Source organism: Chelon labrosus, assembly GCF_963514085.1.
Source record: "Chelon labrosus genome assembly, chromosome: 15".
Classification (NCBI taxonomy): domain Eukaryota; kingdom Metazoa; phylum Chordata; class Actinopteri; order Mugiliformes; family Mugilidae; genus Chelon; species Chelon labrosus.
In genome coordinates, this window is record NC_140348.1 from 8751951 (window position 1) to 8773856 (window position 21906).

Sequence of the window (21906 nt, forward strand, 5' to 3'; positions counted from 1 at the left end):
TTTAAAAACAATGAATAATAGAAGAAAGTATAATAGTATTCAGTAAATGTATTTTTGGAATAATAGGCTTTTTTGCAGACTCGAAGTAATCCAGTCCTGGATAAACTGATTGCAATCAGCAGAAATACTGTATTCTAGCACTGATATTGACTTCTATTTCTTAACTCCAAGCTTTACTGAACCTATCTTTAGTGTTAAAGTAAATCTATTCTTTACATAACCAAAAATAACCGTTACTATTCATTATTTATTATTCATATGGATAATGTATGTTCCCTGCATGGCTTCTCTCTAAAGACAAAAGAAAAGCTGAGACAGACACAGCTGAGAGGAAAAAGTCGCTGAGGGCTTTACTCCAACACTTTCCAGTCTCCACTTCCATCAAAAATTCAGCTTGCTAAAAATAAATGGGCATGTCACTACAGAAGTGCGAACTCATTTGGTTTAGAGCCAGTGTTTCTGTCTTTATGGGCCTGCATTTGCAAAGCATTTTGATCTCTGAACAGAAAAAGCACTAAAACCTTCTTGCTATGGCCTCTCGTTCAGATAATTCACAACGCTGCGGTAAAACTAAAATCAAAGGGAGGGGAAAGGAGATCAGGCAGCATCACAGAAGAATTCAGTTTGTGGTGAAGGACGGATCTAAAAATGATGTAATGTCAGGCAAAAACTTTTAAAGCTTTAAAAAACATTTGAAGATTGACTTTAAACTAATGTAATGTAACTAATGTATAAAAAGTCTTTACATGATTACAGGGTCTCTTCTCAGTTGGTGATTACTTTTACTAAATGCATAAAACAGGAAGCCTGACATTTACTCTGAATATGTTATACAACATATGCTCAGCCAGGTCGACAACCACAGGTTTGCACCATTTATTTATTTATTTTTTAACCAAGGTATAGTTTGACATTATGGATAAGTAGTTTTATTTCCTTTTTTTCCTGAAGACTGAAACCACTAGCATGTCTTTTTGTTAATGTGGACAGTTAACAAAAGTAGTACTACACAAGTAGTAAACATGTCCCGCTGAGCTGCTGAGAATTAATTCTCAGCTTTATGCAAATGATCCAGCGACGGCCAAACAAGAGCGAGAGAAGAGAGGGAATCGCTTCGAGTATTTTAACAATGATTCAAAAATTGTGCAACAGGAAATAAAGTATGCCCAGCAATCAGGGCATGGTATGTAAAATAAAAACAACAGAGATGTAGGTTTAAGGCACGGACACAACAAACAGACACCACAGAACTACCGGCAAGGAAGACAGACAGTGATGCTGCCTCACATCGCCTGTGTCTGGACCAAAAATTTGCACTTGAACACATCAGAAAGACTACAGCCAGTCTGGTCCGCAATGTACATCTCTTCATACCAGCAGGTGGCAGTAGTTTGTGTTGGTTGTTCAAAAACAGAAAGAGCAACTATAAACCGTTGTAGGGGGCTTGCCTCTCCTGAATTGCACTAATCAGTTTATCTACAATTTATTCATCGTAGTTGATCAACTGAACTTGTTTTGTTTACTTTCGTCTTTTCTGTTTCTCTTCTCGTACTCTGGTTCGCTAAGATGAAGACATCTCTCTCTGACTAACTCGTTTCAACTAATGCCACACTGCAAAAACTAGGGCCACCGATGCTCGCCAATGGGCCGACACTGGCCAACGGCTGATTGTCAGTTTGTTGTCTCAAAGACTTCCTTAGAGGCCAAAGACCGTCAACTACTTTGTCTCTCCATGAACACACTGTTGGAGCTTAGCCGCTTGAAACCTTACCCTGAATCATTCTGTCAGATAGTATTTTCTAAGCTTGTCATCTGTGACAGACATTATCCTCAACTGTCTGACTGATTGTGGATATTCTCCCTCATTTAATTCCACAGTTAGGACATCAAGAGTCAATGAACTGTTGCTCGTACTAATTTATGTTTCTAAGAGCTGATTAACTCAGAAATGGTATAAATGGACTTAAGCACTCACTAGCCTAGCGACGCAACACTCTGTAAGGAAAAGGCTAGTAGCTAGGCTACTAGTTTACCACTGCTTGCAGTCTATATGCTAAGCTAATTGACTTCCAGCACTACATCTGTATAACTGACACCAGAGTGGCACAGATCTTCTCATTTAAATCTCTGTTTTTTGTTTGTTTTTTTCCTTAGAGAAAACAAACCACAGAAATGCAGTGGAAGACACTGAGCTTTAGTCTGAAAGAGTAAGAACAAAGGTTTAAGGTCAATTTTGAAATTACGTGATGGTCAAAACTGCAGTTGCTGACAGAGCAAACAATGTAACTTGCCGGTGCTGACTGTAATTTGTCTTATTATTTATGTGATTGAACTTGGAAATATTGATTTACTTTAACAGATGTATAGTTTTAATGTAAATAGTTGTGAATATTTTCACAATAAACTGCTTTTTTAATTTCACCGATGACATGGATGAATGACAGATCTATTTTAAAGTTGAAGTAGTAGTAGTAGTTTAGTGTGACTTGAAATTTTTATTTAGACGAACCCAATCACTGAAGTTTGGTCTTCAGTGATTGGAGGTACCTAATCCTCTTGTTCTGTGATTGGTTAAAGTCACACACTAAATTCAATAGTTCTTATGTTTTATAGTATTGAATAGGAAAAGGACCTGATCTGATTATTTTGACAATAAGATCTGTAGAAATGGTCAAATCTGTTCCAGCTAAAACTCTCATGAACGCAGCGCAGCAGCAAAGACGAGGCCCGTGGAGGGTACTTTCACTTAGACTCAAGGCTTTAAGTACATGGGACTAAAACGGGATGTGGGTGCACTCAGAAATTCTGAGACAAGATCCTTGAGAGCAATATGTAGTTCAGTGCTGTAACATTTATAAACACGGGCCAAACGGAGACAAAAATATGGGAAAGCAACTGTTTTTTTTTTTGTTTTTTTTTTTTAGAGCACTGCAATACCACTTCATTTCCTTAGCCCTCGCATTGTTAAAGTCATTACCTTCGATTGCTACTGAGAAGCATGCAACACTGTGCCTTCATAATATTGCCCCATACTCCTTTCCCTGGGTCTGCAGAGAGAAAAGCAGTGTTAAATATCTGAACTACTCCTTTAATTTGAACACAGATCTATTTTTGTGGTCAGCTTCAGAAAGCTGCCTAGTTACAAAACCATACACATAGATATAGATCATTATAAATACAGTATACTGCAACGTTTAGATACTAAAGACAGAGGAAAGTTTGACTCTGGTGTATGGTTCATGTAATATGCACATGCCTCTTTGTTCACACGTCATGTGACGAGAAATGTATTCAAGCACAATGGCGATTCCTTGTTACGGACTGTGACATACTGTGCTTGCTATTCATAATAAATATTTTATACATACTGCACGCTGTCTGTTCTCTTTGGGGGGATGAATTGTGTTTGTGCTCCTCTGCTGGCAGTGAGGAGACCTCTAAGAAGGTTTAACTGAGCAGGTGTATTCTCCTGCTGATCTTCTTACGTCAGATAAACCTCACAGTTTTGTGCTCATTTAAGAGGATTCCTCGGTGACCCTCACTCACACTGATCCTACTTACTGCCACGTACGTGATAATCCCGAGGACAGAAATCAACTAATGGAAGCGCCTGAGTAGCTCACAAGAACAGGTCAGATTACACTGTGCTTTTATTACTTACCCTGTGTTCGTTCACCTGTGCAGGGAAGAGACAGAACGTACAAATCTTCAGAGGACCGGGGGTGAAGCAAAATTAATGATGAATTTCAACTATGGCACCTCAGACTTTGTTCTTAAACTAATCTTCTTGAATCAATATCCTGAAGCTGTTTGCTTTCCCCATGGTGTGCCATGAATAGCAAGAGGATCGGATTGTTTTACCCACATTTATAAGCTAAAGAAAAGCAGAGATGAGCTTCATGAAGCAGTTTTATATTAAACAGAGCTTAATAATTGATGACAAACTAGTCGCCCCTGAAATTTAAAGGACTTTAGTAAACGCTCTTTGGTCAAAGTTTAATGATTTCTCTTCCTTTAAGTCAGGTCATCCAAAGTGGCTTCAACAGACCACCACAACCAAACTGAGGCTTCAACTAACACTTATTTTCATCTCATCACTTTACTTTTATTAAGCCACAGATTATTTTCCTGGTCTCAAAAATGTCTGAATATCAAGTTTGTCTTTGGCACGTTTCCTGATGGTTTCCAATTTCAATATCCTTAATTTGCAACTATGACATTGAGTAAAATGTGTATAATGCACCCTGCCTGTTTGTTTACATACTCATGATGCTGTGAGCTCTAATGTGGTTTCACTCCCTCTGCTCCGACCCGCTTTCCACATTTGAAAGATGGAAAAATGGTGTTTACCATTGTTGCGAGCTGAGTGTTTCTGCACATTTCTTGTGTCTTTTTACGTGACTGAGTGCACTTGACGCCACTAGCTCATCAAGGGAGCAGAGCATAACGGCAGAGAAGACAACCGTTTGCCTGTGGGAAAGAGGCAGCCTTCAAAGCTCTGTGTTTGCTTATTTCTTTTCATTTGGGAATGAGGCTGTTTAGTATTTATGCTGCTGGTCTTGAAGGGATGGTGTTTTTCGTCTTTTGTGCCCTGGTTTGGATTTTACCTTGTACTTTGACATTGCAGTCAATAGTCTTGTGGGAGGATGAGTCTTCCTGTTGTTCTTTCATTATCTTTGCTGTAGATCATTATTTTTAGTGTTATTGCCCTTATCACCCAACCCACTGGTGAATGTATCAACCATAAATCCATACGCTTCGAGTCAATTTGGCTCAGAGAGCAGGTCTGGAAAAGGAGCATGAAGGAGGAGGAGTCCATCTTGATCGGAGTGGTTAGACGCCCACCTCCAGGATAGAGAAATAAAGCCAGCGCAGAATTTATAAAAACTGCAGTTCCTCCAATGACTACTTGAGGCGTCCTTCAAATCCCTTTTCTATGAGGTATGTGGGGTCATCCGTCTTTATATACAGGTAATAACTTTTCACACAGGAATGAGTTCAAGACAGGCTTTTTTAGTTAATTCTTGCAGTAGGTAGTGCAACACATAGATATTTGCTCTCTTCACGTTCTGATAAATTTGTAGTGATTACATATGGTACATAATTTCTGTTTCCCACATAACCAGCACCAGTTATCACCTGTCTAACCAAGATCTGCCATATTGCCTCCAAACAAAGACATTACAATAAACTGCAATTGGATTGTACTCCTCTGTCTGACCACACACCCACAGTGTGAATCACACTGCCTGGAATTAGCATTTACCTTCTTATAGGCATTAATAACAAAGAAATGAATTCATTTTCACCAAAGAAAAAGAGACGTTTACTTTTACTCAAATTTGGCTGTGGCACTGAGAAGTTGAAGATATAGGGAGATACACTGTGTAATAACACATTAGTCAAAAAACATACTGTTTGTGTTTTTTTTTTTTTACATTTCCTCTGAATTACAGTGGATAACGTCGGTTGAATCCACACCTGCTTCTGTGGCGAGCTAAAGCAGGAGAGCAAATATGACCGCACCACTAAGCAATACCTTATCAGAGCCTTATCAACAAGACAGATTCAGGGTCCTCTTTTTCTTCCTTAGAATAACACCGTGTTAGCTTACTGGGCAGAAAACATGCCTCGAGGCTGCTGTTAGAGACTGCCCTGAATTTACAGCGTTTTATTACAGCTTGTGCGACCTTACATTTTCAAAACTTTCTCTTGAAGTTTCAGCTTACAGGCAGGTTTTGTGCGGTCCTGAAAGCTCAGCTGCACTTCAGCCAGGTTTGGACAGGTTCTGTGGCCGCGAGCCAGGTGTGCTGTGGGTCGCTGTGCCTGGTGAAGACAAGGCGCTGGAGTCAGCAGCCTGTGCTGGTTGTCCGGTGACGGGGATTGTCACTCGAACACAAAGTCAAGGTGACTCATGGCGGGCGAGAAGTCCGCTCAAGTCCAATCTGAGCAAAGCAGTAGAGGAAAGCTAGCATCGGTGGGGCAATTGTAGACCAGCCTGAAACGAAAAGAAATCCGATATTTTTTTTCCTGAATCTGTAATTGGAGAACAGTTTCCTACATAAATACTGACAAATTAAATTCAAACTCAAAAAGATAATGTCTGTTAAATAAGTAATGAAGCTTTTTAGGAGTATTGACTTGGCCAGTTCTTTTTCTGTCACGCCGTGTGGTGTTGAGGGTTTTTCTCTCTTTCTATTTATAGCTGCTTCTTCGAGGGGTCGAGCAGGTAGGTAAGGCCAGCTCTCTGCGCCTCCTCCTCAACTGGCCTGCCTCCAGATTATGTCCGTAACCTGCACCTGCACCCACAATGCTTCTCAATGGTCTATTCTTTTCTATTCATGTCAAAATCTAATTCACACACACACTGGCTGCTTTGTGCACAGCTGGACTGTCCTGTTTGCAGAAGATTACTTGCGCTAGAAAAGCCGTATTTTGACTATCAATATTTGTATGATACGCTGAGGAGAAGATTGTGGTGGGGAGTTTGGCTGAATTTGTCTTCAAGAAGAACCATGTTTCCAGCAAACGAAGTCATTATTATTGTGGGATTAAACATAATTAGACGCAATTTGAAACATTTTCAATTAAAATATTATCAATTTCAGATATGTACATTTATCATTCAAAGCCTTTTAGCCTGAGGCCCCGTGTACATCACCAGCCAAGGCATTCCAGTGTTTCGTCTTTGCAAGTATGTGCATTTCATTAACACCCTCTGTGTGAAATGTGTTATCCAACTAGTCCTTAACAGTCCTTGGCTGTTAAGGACTAAAACTAAAATCTAAATATAAAAGGAAGGACGTGAGTAAGTTTTGGCCACATCTCAGAAGCGCGTTGGCTTTGTTTGCAGTTTTGGAACACAGCTGACTTACTAAACCCTGGCAAAGAGATGAAGAGTGTGAAAAAAATACAAGTTCCTTTAGCTGCATGTTACTGTTGCTCCAATTAACCAGTGCTGAATAACACCACAGTTTCTTTAGCCCCTTGATTAACAGAGTGGTTTGAGTGTGTGTGAGAGGAAAAGGCCATGTGCAGGCAATTCAAAACTAAACGTAAAGCAAACCTGACTGGTGGTTTGGGAAACACTGCTTCTCAGTAAAGTAGAAACTGATAACTTGTGGGTCTTTCTCTGAGTACATTGGAAAAGATCAGACGCAAGGGAGAACAGGTGTTAGCTTTCTGCTGCGTGTGCTAGATGGTCCATGCATTGTTCCTGTAGCACCACCAACAGGTAGTCTCAAAAAATGTTGGGTGGCCATGAAATTTGCAGTCAGATGAATCATGAACCATGACGTCTGATCTAGCGCTATCACCAACATCAGCAGTATTTTGATTCTGCCCAGTACTTGACTACATAAAAAACATTTAAATCTGCCAATTAACAATATACTACGGATGGCAGATGGTTGTGAGTTAGTCATCAGGAGGCACACACATCTACAGATATACCATAAGCGGTGACCTCCAGGGCTAAAAAATGAAAATAACGTGAAAACTACTCTTCCTCATTTGGCTTCAGAAGTATTGAAGACCAGTACAGGGTTGATATTTTTTTATATGTCTTAAACATTTAAATTGTATCAAGTCTTAAAGTTATGCATAATTAAGGGAGGGATTAAGGGAGGGGCTACTTGGAGTGACACATTGGGAGGCTCACAGGTCACTAGCTTTCTGCCTAGGAGTCACCTGCTGGCCTCAGCTCCACTCACGCTCCCATTTTCAAATTAGCGCAAAGTTGGGCGGAGTCACACACAAGATGGCAACAGCTGAAGTGAACGTGCACACAACGTCAGTGTGCAGGAGCTTTTTTTTATATTGTTTGAATTAACTCCAAACACTGTAACTGCAGCTGTAGTTTTCGGGTGGACGGTGAAGACAACATGCAACCTACACAATTAAAGACTCACAATGTGATTAGGAATTTCTTTTTTCTACATTTCACCAAAGAGGTTAGAGAGCAATTACACTACTGCTTGCACCACTGAAAATCCCAGACAGGCTGATTTAAAAGCATTGATCTCATGCTAATGAAGCCTTAGCTCCCCCCCAGTGGTTTATTGTGCAGACACAAGAAACGGCCTCAGGCCTTTCCTCTGGATCCATTACATCTCAGTTTTAAATATATACACACAAGCAGTGAGAGAGAGTAGCAAACTTATTAAGTGGCTTGCAAAATTATCTATTTCAAATCTTCTGACATTTTATTATTTTAACAATCTAAATGTATCACCATAGAAGCTGAGATTCTCTGTTTAGTTTCCAGCTCTTGCTCTGAATAATTCACAACAGAGCTGGTATTTTCAATCACCCAGTTCTTATTTTGTGGTTTCTCTTTACTTATTTACACCGCGTCTACACTATTGTGTGAGTGAAACAGGTCAGTGGTGCTACAAAAACCATAATGTTACGCATCATTTCCTGTGAGCCTGCCAGGCTTCCAACAAATTTTTACTGTCACAGTGAAGCCTAAACGATGACTAGAATATGACTTTAGCTTGTAACTTTAAGAGGCCTGCACAGTGGTTGACACATTTGGAAATCGTGCAAAATGTTCTTACAGTGTTGGAGTTAGTGCACTCACATTGGTTGTGTTTACACAAGACAGTGTTTCTTCAACCTGACTCAAATCATTGTGATTACAGAGCCCAACTGTGTGTATTTACATGGCTCAAGTCATCCATCCCAATAGAAGTATTTTATTGTTCTGATCTGTCCGATGTTAAGCATCACATCTGCTAGAAATAAAACAGAAGGAGACGTTTTTTTCCCAAAATGACATTTGCAACACCAAAGTCATTCAGTAGAAGAAGATGACCAGGACTGACCCACGTTTTAAGTGGATTCTGCCCACATCAGTTCCAAGGACCATTTCCATCTTTTTTAAACTCCTTGTTTTACTACCTCTGAGTTTCTGCCCCTACTGGAAACTCTCAGCGAGGGGCAAACGTGCACTTATAGATCAGATCATCAAAGGGTAACACCACCCCTCTCAATCTGACTGAAAATTCCTTCTAATAAGAGCGGTGTCCTCTGATGGAGGTGGTCACATGAGGCGTTAAATATCTGTCCAAGTAAATGTTGCAATTGACTCTACAATATGAAGCCGATTTTGTCAGATCACAACAAAGCACCCACAAAAGGTCAGACAAATCCCCGATTTAAAGGAAAACTATAATATTAATATTAAGAACTTATAGTTTCAATTCTTTTTTATTTCTTTGAGTTTAAGTTTCTGAAACACACTTTTCATTTGTCTGAACCAAACAGAGCTTGATCGCAACGATAAAAAGTGCTGCTAATAGGGTCATAACTGTAACCAAGGGAAGAGCAGATATTAACCCAGTTTCTCTTCACAGTAAATTTTACAATTAACTGAATTAAGTATTGGTGCTGACTTTTAGGGTCTGGAATGGCCAAGCTCCACACTAAACTTTAGTCTCGTTAAATCCTTATTGTCTACTCACGAGTCAAAAGCAAAGGGGATCGATCCACTCAACCTCAGAGTATTGTATGCACTTCTCTTGACACTACATTGCATTGATTCTGTTGACTCTTTTAACAGCAGCTGACTTAAACATAGTACATCTATGATTATATGTTTTTTATGTCTCTTTATGTCACTTAATTCCATTTTTATTCTGAAGCATTGTGTGGTCATTAGTGGATGTATTAAATATGAGATCTAAATTAAAGTTGCACATCAATATTTTGGAACATGTGAAACAGACCGCACGCAAATTGCCTACAGCTCTACATAGCACTATAGCATCTTTCAGCTCATCATTTTGGTTTTGTGCCCTGCAGCTTTAATGTTGTATTTCAGTCTCATAGCTTTAATTAGGCCCATTTCCAGCAGCATGCAACTGTTTTGAGCTCTGAAAAACACACTGTACACCATGTTCTCATCACCAAACAGCAGCAGACTGACTGAGTTAGCGATCGGCAGGTGAAAATAGTGGAGCATTTAGCAGCTAAAGAAGCAGATATTTCCCTTAGGAGTTTGTGCAGAAGGAGAGAGTGCATCAATAAGGAACTGATTAGTAAAATGTAACACCAACTTGACATGTTTATATTATGTCAAAATTGTGTTTAGAGCTTCTTCTACAGAACCTTAATGGCTAAAACAACATAATGCTGATTTAAAGTTTTCTTATCTTATATGGGATATATGCTGATGTTGTCAATCCTCAGCTCTCTGCACTGACTCTGCTTCCAACCCAGAGGCGAGTGCAGACTGCTTATCGTAAGTAGACAGGCTTCAGGAGGCCCTGCCATCTTGCTTTAGGTACCAAATGAGCCAAATAAAGACAGAGGCGGCAAAACAGGGACTGGCATAAGCATGAAGCAGATGTCTCTCTATTTGGGAGAGTTCACCCGAGCAGCCGCATAAAATAGAGTCACTATCCACTGAAAATGATGCTAAATATACAGGCCTACAGAGCAGCAGCATTTCTGAATATATAACACCTTTATTTCTGATGATTTTATTTTTTGGGAAATATGAGCTGCATAATATCTTTAGCAGCACCACTGATGTGCGATGTCCTTCATTGCAACTAGACTGACAAATTAGGAGACCACGTGAGCGATAATCCACATCGGAGAATGCACAAATCCAGCTGAAACGATCCTGCAAAATAATGGCATACACAATTCCCGCTGAGTGAGTGTTGTGGCAATTTACCTCGAATGAAGACTCGCTTCCAGAAGATTCTGCCAACATGTATCCCCCCAAGGAACACCAGATTAGACAGGATGAGCATGGCAGTGGAGAAGGCAGAGAGAAGGGCAATGCAGCGTCTTTTCATCACCGGAGAGAAATTCTGCTCCTGGGAAATCGGTAAATAAATAAGTATAAGGAGAGTTTCCGTTGTAAATCTTGGAAATAACACAGAAGCACCTGGCACTAATGAACAGTGTGACCATAAACAAGGAGGATTACACAGTGTGCCATCTGACTTTGTACTATTTCGAGAACATGAGCCGTCTCCCAGGGCTAGAGGCCACAGAAGCAGCTTGAACGTCTCTATTGTTAATGTATTGGAAGCAGACTTTTACTCACATTAATGTGGGCCGTTAACTGTACATGCCAATTAGATGTGACAGAATCCAACCACTTTGTCTCCTGTCTGTGCTTAGGGTAGCCACTCAAGGCATTATATCTTATTAAATCACATAATATGACCCCTTTATTTATTGCTACGGGAAAGATATCATTATGTCTCAACTGAACATCTAATCGATGGAGTAATTTCTTTAAGCCTAATGTTTCTGCACAATCAGAGGTAAATTTCTAACTTACAACTACGGAGTGAATAAAGGGTGAGGCAAAGAGAGACTTCAGTCCGTTTTCCAGCAGAACTCCAATCCAATTCATCAGGGCCCAGTACTGCAAGTAGTCGTGGCCACCGTGCCAGAGGCAGACGAATCCAAACGCGAGGCCAGTGGATAACATTTTGTAAAGCGGGCCATGATGCGAACCTCCAAGCGGCACGTAGATGTATCTGCAAGTACATTAAAATAGGCAAAACAATGAATAAAATTAGATTATGACCTGTCAAACTCAGTGGACAACAGTAAGAAAATGATCGCTATTTTGTAGGATGGTGAATAGTACATATGGTTAAAAATGACCCCACCAGTTCATTCACTGATGATTTGCAAAGAGCACCTGTCACAGAAATGATCATGTTCATCCAGTTTTGTTGTTCTGATAAAATAAAAGTGTCTCTGACGTCCACTATCAATGCTGCCAAGTTGATAACAAAACTGCAGCTGGGTTCAGGGCTCCAATGTCTTGTGTATGATTCACACCAAACACTTGACATGTGTGTAACCCACTTTTCTATGTCAAGCAAACGTTTAATCTCAAATCTTCAAATCTTGTTTTGCACAGTTAAAATCAGTTAGGTTGATGTCATTTATCAGTAAATATCTAGTACATGACTTGTGCATGTCATTTTCCATTGCTTTAAATAAAACTATATTGTAAGGAGTATAAAAATAGCAACTTCACTTGATGTGGACTACAGTATATCCTACTAATCACTAAGAAATGTGGCGCACGCAGTGTAGAAAAATGGCCTGGGATACTGTGAGAACCTCATCTCCCGCAGCGGTACTGACAGAGTCTGAACATGCTACATCACTCCCATCACACTTAACAAACATCTATTTGTGCGTAGTGTTGGTGCGCTGGGAACTAATTATTTCGGGCACCCTGTGGTTAATCAATGTTCCTGAAAGATGAGCCAGCAGTTTCTGAGCCTTTAATAGAGCGGCCAGCTCGGCCATATTGGAGGATGAAAGTAGGTGCAACAACAGATGGAGAGGTACCAGCGTGGGTTAGAGCCAGAGCAAACTGAATACCTGAACACACAGAGTATCTATTCGTCAATTTTATTTATTTAGATGTAAATGGATTCTAAGCAGATGTTAATCAAAATATGATAATTTGGAGATATAAATTAATACCTGAATAATCAGTGTGTTATGTAACACCTGATTACTTCAAGCAGATGGTGAAAACAATCAGGTGACAGGCTTTAAAGGCTGTCAGGAGGAATTAGACAGACTAGCAAATGTTATTGCGCATTACCGTGCAGTGTGCTTGACCTGTTACCAAATCTGATCTAAGCCCTCGGTTAAACATTTGCTGATATTTCCCAGGATGTGGGATCAAACGCTGCTTCTCATATGTAGCTGCAATAACTCAATCAATCGGCCCGTAAGAGCTCTTTTGTTGGCCGATAACTGAATGTGAGTGAAACAGAGAACCGGGGACGCGGCGGCATACAGGCGGGGTAAGCGTAATGGAATGGCGAAGAATGAGCCACTTAGCTTCACAGGGAGACGGGGTGTCAGTGAGTCATGTAGAGCACATCATTTAACACCTACGCACTCATCTAGCGCTCTTCAGACGATTTCAACTGAATTTCAGAACTGCATTAAAAGCTCTTTAAAAGCACTTGTGAAGAGGAACATCGGGGCATTGTGTCGCGGGTATCGTTCTGCATCTGCAGTAAGATAATTGCAAGTGATGCCATTAAGCAGAGGAAAACAATTTCCAGTGGACACGGATTAAAATGGAAACTTTGCATTTGCAATTTAAATCCTGGGATCTTAACTAATTAATTGGAGCCGCTTTAACGGCCTGATATGCATTCTTTCTTAAAAAAGCAGATGTACATGTGCATCATCCCACTGTACGTGACAAACAAATGGAAAGAAAAACCTGTCAACACAAACGCTAATTAGCAAATAATAACTACGGCAGGAAACACTTTCACAGAACATCACTGTGTTCTCTGACAACCGTGCAACTGCAGTGTTGCCTTAATGTAACAACCTGCGTCTAGCAGACAGACCATAAACTCCCAATAGGCTGCATTCAGCCGAGTGTGCATCATTAAAAACAAACGAACTAATAATGTGCGTTGTCCAAAGTACAAGTGAGCAAACACATAATGCTCCCATTGCATATGCACATATTAAACAAGGAGGCATTTCTCCAGGGTGCAGGAGCAGTGGCACAACAGAAGAACTGTTCCCCAACAACATGCAAGCTCATAATCATGAGAAAGCCTACATGCAAATGCAGCGTCCTTGTCCATTATTATGAAACATGCGGACACGCAGCTGGAGAATGGCGTCCTTTTTAAGGTTATTCAGGTGACAAGTTCAGACCACCTCCACACACACACACACACACACACACACACACACACACACACACACACACACACACAGACAGGAAATGAGCTTCTTAAGAGAGCAATAAATGAATGATACTCTGTGACAGTGTTCATAGACAGACAGACGGAGAGACGGACAGACAGACAGACAGACAGACACACAGACACACAGACAGACAGACAGACAGACAGACAGAGATACTATTTGATGTAGACGACATTTCACAATTTTGGTAGGCATTAACATTTGAATTAGTCTGTCCATTGCTCATGAAGTGCCTCTTACCTGATGAGCCATCGATACAGACCCTCATCAAAGTGCCTGAGGGTGAAAAAAATGGACATTTGAGTCACAAATCTACATAATAATATGGCACTGAGAAAGAAACACCTGAGCACGGGCCTTTATATAAACTGAGACCTGTGCAGTATGCATGAAGCATGTGTGCTTGTGTGCTTCCTCTTTTGTCATTAGGAAGATTAGATTTGGCACCGTCTATAAACTGGAGCTGTTTCGTCAATGATGTCGATGGACAGCTTTATGCATTCCATCAATGTTGTCAACATCGGCCAGCTCAGCACACACAGGCTGGATTGGAGTGCACTGGAGTCAGCACATTAGCCGGCCCAGCTTACAGTCAGTGTATTTTTTACTGCTAAACCACATGGTCATACATTTTAACTTTATGTGCCCCATATAAAGGCTGAATTTCTTCATGTTAATTACATTTGGGAATATAAACTGCTAAACCTTGTACTCCCTGGTGAATTCACAGTTCATCCATGAGTTAACACAGTTTTAGGCACTGCTTTTTTCTTCATATTTCTGCTAGATCCCAAGATTTTTATTTTATTATTCTGTATTACAAGGGTTGTTTGTTCAACCTTCTTAATGAAGTAGTTTCAAAATAAAGCTTTCCTTTATGAAGGTTACAAAGTGTGAAGAGGGATGTTAATCATTTTATGAAAATGGTTACCATTGGTTACCATTATTTTGGAGGATTTAGTTTGTGCATTATGCAGAGAGTTGTTTCTATGATTTAGTCCAATCTCACTCATATAAATGGGACAGACAATGCGAATATAATAAGTAAGTAGTCTAAAATTCAACAGCACCCCAGACTACAGCTTGCAGGATAATCTTTTAACAGTGAATTCAATTAATGCATATTAAGGGATATTGTCAAGTGGTAAATAGCATGACACCTTGACACAAAATATCCAAATGTCTTGAGATATTTCTCCAAAGATCTTCAGACCTTATTATATTATTCTTGTCTGGAGTCCTGCTGAATAAGGTTCAAGTTCTTATCCCATGTGTAGCAAGCACTGCACTGGGTATTCATTAACTTGAGCAATTGTGACCCCTTCAGCATCAACCAGGCATAATCATTTTGGCACGATGCTGTGCTTTGCAACAAATGTGTTAAACAAGTTTAATAATAATAATAAATCATTGTGACACTTATTTTTTATGATGTCCACTTAAAAAGGTTTCTCTGGACTGTGTAAAATACTGTGTACTTGTTTTTCTATATCGATAGAATAGAAAAAGGTTTTCCCAAGAATGCAGCTCTAAATTGGTTTTTATTTTGAAAGAAAAGGGTTAACATTTGAGCTGCAAATAAAGTGAACAAACCATTTCAGTGATTCTGAAAGAATAATATCACGATCTTGGTGTAGAGGTGACCTATTGTCCTGATTGCCAGTAATGACACAAGATGAGACAATTTTCTGTGTCCAGTCTGAATCTGATTGCTAAAGCACTCCAAGCACTTAAAGCACTCAATGTTCAATGTAACTTTTCCTAAAGGATACACAGGAAGCCAGCTTATGCAATCACTGACGTGTTAAGGAATGCTGTGAGACCAACTGTATGAGCTTACCTCCACATCCCCGTGAAACTGTACATGATGCTGACACAGCGAGGAAGCTTTGGAGGAACCAGTTTATCCAAAGAAGCAAGCATGGATGGAAGACCAAAGAGTACCAGATATTTCATGTAGAAGAACTGGACAAGGGCCAGCGCCAGTCCACCTGTGACAGGAGTAAAGGTTTGGTAATCTGGTTCTGATTAAGACAAGTGCTATGCAGTGATCAGCAATAACATTATGACCACTGACAGGTGAAGTGAATATTACTGATTATCTTCTTATCATAGCACCTGTCAGTGGGTGGGAACTATTAAGCAGCAAGTGGACATTTTGTTTCCAAAGTTTGTAAGAAGCAGGAAAAATGCACAAATGACAAGCATAAAAATTTTAATGGCTAGAGGCTGGGTCAGATCATCTCCTAAACTGCAGCTCTTGTGGAGTGTCCCTCGTGAAAGTGGTGAAAAAGTTAAAGCTGGTTCTGATAAAAAATAAATAAATAGGAAGTGTCAGAACACAGCGGATTGTTTTGCATGGAGTTGTGTAGCTGCAGACCATTTAGGGTGCCAATGCTGTCCACTGCAAAAGCGCCAACAACGGGTAATGTGAGAATCAGAACTGGACCATGGAGTAATGGAAAAGCTGGCCTGGTCTAATGAATCGCATTTCTCATACATCACTTGAATAGCTGGGTGGATGTACATCTTTGCTGGTGAAAGAAGGCCACTCTAGTCAGGGCTGCTCTAGCGAAAAAAAGGGACCTATATAATATTGGGCATAATGTAAATATTCAACTGACAATTATAAGTGAACTCAATTTCCAAAATTCAGAAGAGCAACAGAGGCAGGAATCAACAGATGTCATTAAAATCTGTTAGAACTTGGCAAACATGATTTACTGCCGTCATTAAAGAGATGCTAATTAAATGATTTTCAGTCAGTTTGTCTGTAATTAATAGACATTTCGCTACTTGCTTATGGCAACTAGGGGGCAGGGAGGATAACGCTGAGTTAGAAAACGACTGAATTAATGACTTAGTGATGTGACTTTATAGTCCCGGAGGTGCTCTCTATTTAAATATTTACCAACATGAGAACCTATACACTTGCAGCATGCACCTGTGTAAAGTACACATACATCCATGTGCCTTACAAAGACATAAAGGCTTGGCTAATCTGGAAACAAAAACATAGCACAGATCCCAGCGATAATGAATCAAGGAAAATAAGTAATCTGCATATGTGATGGGGTTTTACAACCATTCCTGAGGGTAAAATGTATTTCCAAAAAAAAACACGTGGAAGGGAAATGTTAAAGCTGAAACTCAGTGGTATACTGTGTGGAAGACAAAAATATATACGGTATAAAAAAACTACCCAAGGCCCAAGGAGGGAGAATTTCTATGTAGGTCTCATTAGACTGGATGGAGTGCATGTACATAATGTGGATCATGTATTCTGCAATGCACCACCACAGTATGATCCGTCCCAATCGGAGCACCAAGTAAGTGAGAGCAGGTTCAGCCCTGTCGCTCTCCTCAGCAGGCCTCTGCATCTGCAAGTGGAGAACGGGAGCCTGTTGTTAGGGGTCAAATCTTTACCGCCAGAAAAGAAATGCCAGGTTTGTACTAGAAGTGGTAACTCATGCTGGATGGGCAAATCTGCTCATTATTGCTCCATAAATCTGAAAATTCAAGACTGCCCCCTAGCATACCCCACAGCTGATACGCTCTTTGCTATGTTTTTTCAAAAAGAGGTCAGCCTCAGGCTCCCCCTGACAAAAACAAAGGTGGTCATTTTAGACTAAATCGCAGTTTACTTCAGGAATAGCCATTGCACTCTCTTACCTGCTCAGTGTAGTCTTTGTACGTGATGATGGGTCCATTGTAGAAAAAAGGATGATAGAACGTGTATGAAAACAACCAACAGAGCTGCACAACCCCACCAGGCTCTGAAGGGCTCCAGCAATGCTCCAGGCTGAAGCTGATGAAGCGCAGACCACACACGGCAACACTGAAGAGCAGCAGATAGTACTCCTCCTCTGTCTTATACCACCCTCTCTGTGTAATACAGCAGAATGGCCAATTACTTCTAAAATATCCCCGGGAAATGCTTGGATTATTGGTGACACTAGTCTGACACTAACAGCAATAACTACTGAAATGAGAATATTATAAAGATTACGGGGTATTTAAAGTACAGCTTTAGGAAATCTGTCATAGCTTTTAAAGAGCTGTGCATGGGAGAATTAGAAATATCAGCTTAAACACACGATTCAGCAGCTGCATGTGTATATCAGGGTGGCTACAGGAAGAAAACAGGGAGATCATGGTCTATTTCACTTTCACTGAATTCTAATTTTTAACCATTATGAGTTGAATGTAGTTTGTGACTGTGTTTTAATGCATGTGGCAGGACACTTGTACCAGTTCTTAAAAAATACTGGATTCATCTAATTTTTATTAAGTGGCATGGACATAAAGTAAGGGAACATTGTGGCCAGATGGCCATGCAACACATTACTATCTTGCGCCCTCTTGTGTCCTTTGTTGATATTAAAGGAAATTCTCAAATCAACTTTTAGAACAATAACAAAAAATTGGCAAATTGATGAGTTGTAGGTATTGATACAGACAATGATGTAGCTTGTGACTCTAGTTCCCCTTTATCTTATTTAACTTGTTAGGGAGTTAGGGACTCAGCAGTTAGATGAGAAAACCAATTTCCTGTGTGATGACAGATTTCTCTTCTGCCTGGGGAGTGAGAAGTGTTTGGTTTCTCTCTGAGATTAATGTACTTTCTTTTTGTATGGATTTTATGTACAGCTAAAGATAAGTACAGTTTTGCTGTCGTTTAAAGTGCTTTATTAGTTAAAGAGATTTTGGGTTTACCAATTGTTTCCATCCATTATCTATAACTTATCCTTTAGAGGGTCACAGGAGAGATAAATGCTATCCCAATATGGCACAGGGCAAGCGGCAGGGTACGCTCTGGACAGGTTGCCAGTGTGTCACAGGTAACACAGGCAAACAATCATTCCCATGGATATGCACAGCTACATCCAATTTAGAATCACTAATTAACCTAATTTCCATGTCTTTTGAATGTGTACCCGGAGAAAACCAACACAGGCACTAGGAAAACATGCAAACTCCACATAGAAAAGCCCCAGATCAAAATTATTTTTGTATTTATCTGCTGTATGCCCCTTTAACCTAAATTTAAAAAGTATTGTAACTCTGTACTCGTTTCATTTGGCATACTTCTAAAGTAATTGACAAGTTTAATCCAGGTGATACGACCCACCTGGATGTCTTGAATTGTCTGGATGTGAAGTGTGGAGAGCAGCAGTAGGTTACAGGCCCATGACAGGGCGGGGTTTCGCAGCTGGGCCACTGAAAAGGACAGACCTAGATGTACCAGCAGCACACTCACACCTTTCATCCCCAACACACTGCTGGCTGCTAAGAAGCCATATATCGTGAGCGCTGGCAGTCTAAGCTGTTGGAGAAATAAAAAAAACACTCTGTCAGGTTAGAATGCCTCCCACCAGATTTATTCCATTTAACACTACTCCAGCAGCTGCTTCCTACCTTGGGGTAAAATATGCTGGTCAATCTCGATACCATGCCATGACCAATCAGTGTCCACAGTAAAGACTTCTTTCCCCATTCAGTCCAGAAAGTCCACTCAAAATCTGATGGGTCCTGACAAATACAACTACAGTCACCTCAGGCTTTAAAAACACGCCTTAATATTTGTATGCACCGATCACATTTCTAAAAACAGAAAATTAAAATAAGCTTGAGGTTTATGTGATACACAATAGCTGCACGTTAAGTGAGACGCACCATAATATTGGTTCGTACTTGTTTCAACAATGAACTCACCCTTTTAAAACCCTTAAGAAGGCCATTTTCCAACTGGAATTCTCTTTCTAATCCTGCTTCGTGCTCTGGGGTACAAAACAGAAAACAACAACTTCATTTTTCTTATACTTATGCTGCTCATTTCATTCCACTAATACAAATAAATCTGTTTACATACGTACCTGTGGAAAACCTGTGCAGTTGGTAGAAAGAGTACAGATGAGAACCAAAGGACAGCACCCAATAAATAAAGATCTCCGTCCATGGCAAGGGTGCCAACTGGGCCTTTGATTTATGTGTCATGAAGCAAAATCATGAGGTTATAGTGCACCTTAAACAGAAAAAGTCAGATGCACACACGTAAATCAAACGAACTGATCCACAAGAATAAGAGTCTGATAATTCATATAGCATACACCCCACTATTATGGGGCCTTAACTGTGTGATACTGATGGTTTTTTTTCCTGTTTCATTCATAAAAACAACTTTTAAAATGGTATTTAGCAGATTGATTTGGGAATGTATATTTTATTTGAAACTTCTAAGAAAATTGGTGTGTGTTAATATTGTGTATTACTTTCCAGCGAAAGAAAGTACACTGACTCAAGCCGTGTAATTAATTAATTTTCAGTACTTTCATGGAATATTTCTCAGCAATGACATGCTGATAATTTTAATAATTTAAAGCCATGGTACTATATCAGTAAAGGGGGGCAAAACAGTATTTGTACGTAGCTATTGTAGCTAAAATTTGCTGCTAATATTTTTTCTCGTTTCTCGAAGTATTTTCACGTTGCTCTGTCGGGACACTGCCGTTGCTAGGTAACGCTACCCAGGGGTTGCTATGTATCACATACTTCGACGACCATCTGAGCAGCCGCAGACGAGCGAAGTGAAGCAGCTAGCTAACTTTACCGTCTCCTTTGTTCATAAAAGCTAACTTAGCTTGGCTTAGTCCAGTAGGGTGAGACCACTAGGATTAAGTCGGAGTGAGTGAACAAGTTTTTGTTCTAATTTGCCCATTCCCACATCTACGTTTCCTGGAAACTTCTGTAACCTGCAGTTAGCTAATGTTAGCTAAGCTAGCAACTCTCCGGGTAGGTTGTAGTGTTACCCAGGTGTTACCCATTGACTGTATATACCAGGTGTTACCTAAAGATACAAGGTTGATGTCCATTGCGTTGCTGTACAGTGCAGATTGCACTGCGTGCTCTCTTGGTCGTATAGCCCGGTGTTGTGTTAGTATCTTCTTCTTCCTGTGAGATTTTTGTCTGTTTTTACGCTACAAAGCGTATTACTGCCCCCCGCAGGATATGATTATTTTTTTAGAGCCTCCACATCTCAGATCTTTTTTGTAGCCCTGCAGAAAGAGACATAAGACCTAGATCAGACAGTCTCTATTATTTTCTTTTCAACGTTTCTACTTTTTGAGTCTGTCAAGCTACAGTTTGAGTTTAATAGAGTCCCTTCTGCCTCCTAAATAAGAGGTGGTTCTCTTAACCTGAGACTGAACAGTAAAATGGTAGGGTGAATTTGCTCTTGTCATAGCACTCTTTTCATCCGTTAAAATAATAATACAACATAGGATACGTTTCTGAATCCCTCCAGATGTGTACTTTACTTACTTTTTGTGTACTTTTTTCTTTTTGGAGCAGCATGTTTAGTAATTAGGGACAGTTTTGTTTGTGTGATTTCAACCCTGATAACGTATTTCAAAGAATATTTTAATATGATTTCTTGAACATTATTTATGTATGTTTAAGTTTATTTAATATTATGTATAAGCCTACTGTGAGGTGTTACGAAAGCTCAGTGGATTACGAAGTCAATCTGACTGTCTGTTTCTTGGATGTCATTCTGCAACATGCCCAAATGTTTGGAACCATGTGGCTCCTTGGTCTGGGGAATGATTCTTACCTTTAGGGGCTGTTTCTTCTAAAATCATAAAGTCTTGTCCTGTGTAAAAACAATGCGATTTATGTTGATGCTGCCCCAAAACTATCCCGAAGTGAAGTTTCAGGGAACCTTTCAGGGCACAATGCTGTTTTCTTATAATGTCCCAATTTAACTGATGTCTCAATAGTACCTGAATTCACCTTACCTTCCCCTGCTCTTTTTTCCCATGATGTCTCCCCTTTCCACAGCCTCCTCGATATTTCCTTTTAGCTCTACTCTACCTTTAATGTTGACTTTGCTGTTCTATGGCTTCATTTCCCTCAATTTCAGCATGCCCAGGAATCCAGTAGAGCTTTGCATCAGCACCTGCACTCGCCAGTTTAAGCAAAACAAAGGGGATCTAGCTAATCGGATATTTTCTCATCAGAAAATCCAGGTTTCTACCAATTTCACCCAGTCATGTATTTGAAAAACAACTACTGTGATTTACAGCTGAAAGCTAATGAATACAGTTTCCCCCCATTTTGGACAGCTTACCAATTATTGTAGATACACAGGTCTAAGAAAATATA

General features: G+C 40.0%; 1 protein-coding gene across 3 annotated transcripts in view; it reads right to left on the reverse strand.

The window, feature by feature from the left end:
* The window catches only part of hhat (hedgehog acyltransferase), a 28462-nt gene extending 7321 nt beyond the window's left edge, over nucleotides 1-21141 (reverse strand). The window contains exons 1-12 of one of the 3 annotated variants that reach the window (XM_084561935.1): nucleotides 20591-21141; nucleotides 19620-19768; nucleotides 19459-19523; nucleotides 19162-19275; nucleotides 18875-19069; nucleotides 17416-17628; nucleotides 16946-17123; nucleotides 15584-15734; nucleotides 13984-14019; nucleotides 11306-11507; nucleotides 10688-10832; nucleotides 4402-5998 (exon numbers count right to left, since the gene is read on the reverse strand). In XM_084561935.1, coding sequence (XP_084418061.1) covers nucleotides 5913-5998; nucleotides 10688-10832; nucleotides 11306-11507; nucleotides 13984-14019; nucleotides 15584-15734; nucleotides 16946-17123; nucleotides 17416-17628; nucleotides 18875-19069; nucleotides 19162-19275; nucleotides 19459-19523; nucleotides 19620-19740 — 1506 coding nt within the window. In that variant the 5' untranslated portion in view covers nucleotides 19741-19768; nucleotides 20591-21141 and the 3' untranslated portion in view covers nucleotides 4402-5912. Of the gene's footprint in view, nucleotides 1-4401; nucleotides 5999-10427; nucleotides 10833-11305; nucleotides 11508-13983; nucleotides 14020-15583; nucleotides 15735-16945; nucleotides 17124-17415; nucleotides 17629-18874; nucleotides 19070-19161; nucleotides 19276-19458; nucleotides 19524-19619; nucleotides 19769-20590 lie in introns of those variants that run through there. The other 2 variants (XM_084561936.1, XM_084561934.1) reach the window with 2 other exon arrangements.
* Nucleotides 21142-21906: the final 765 nt, after the last annotated feature.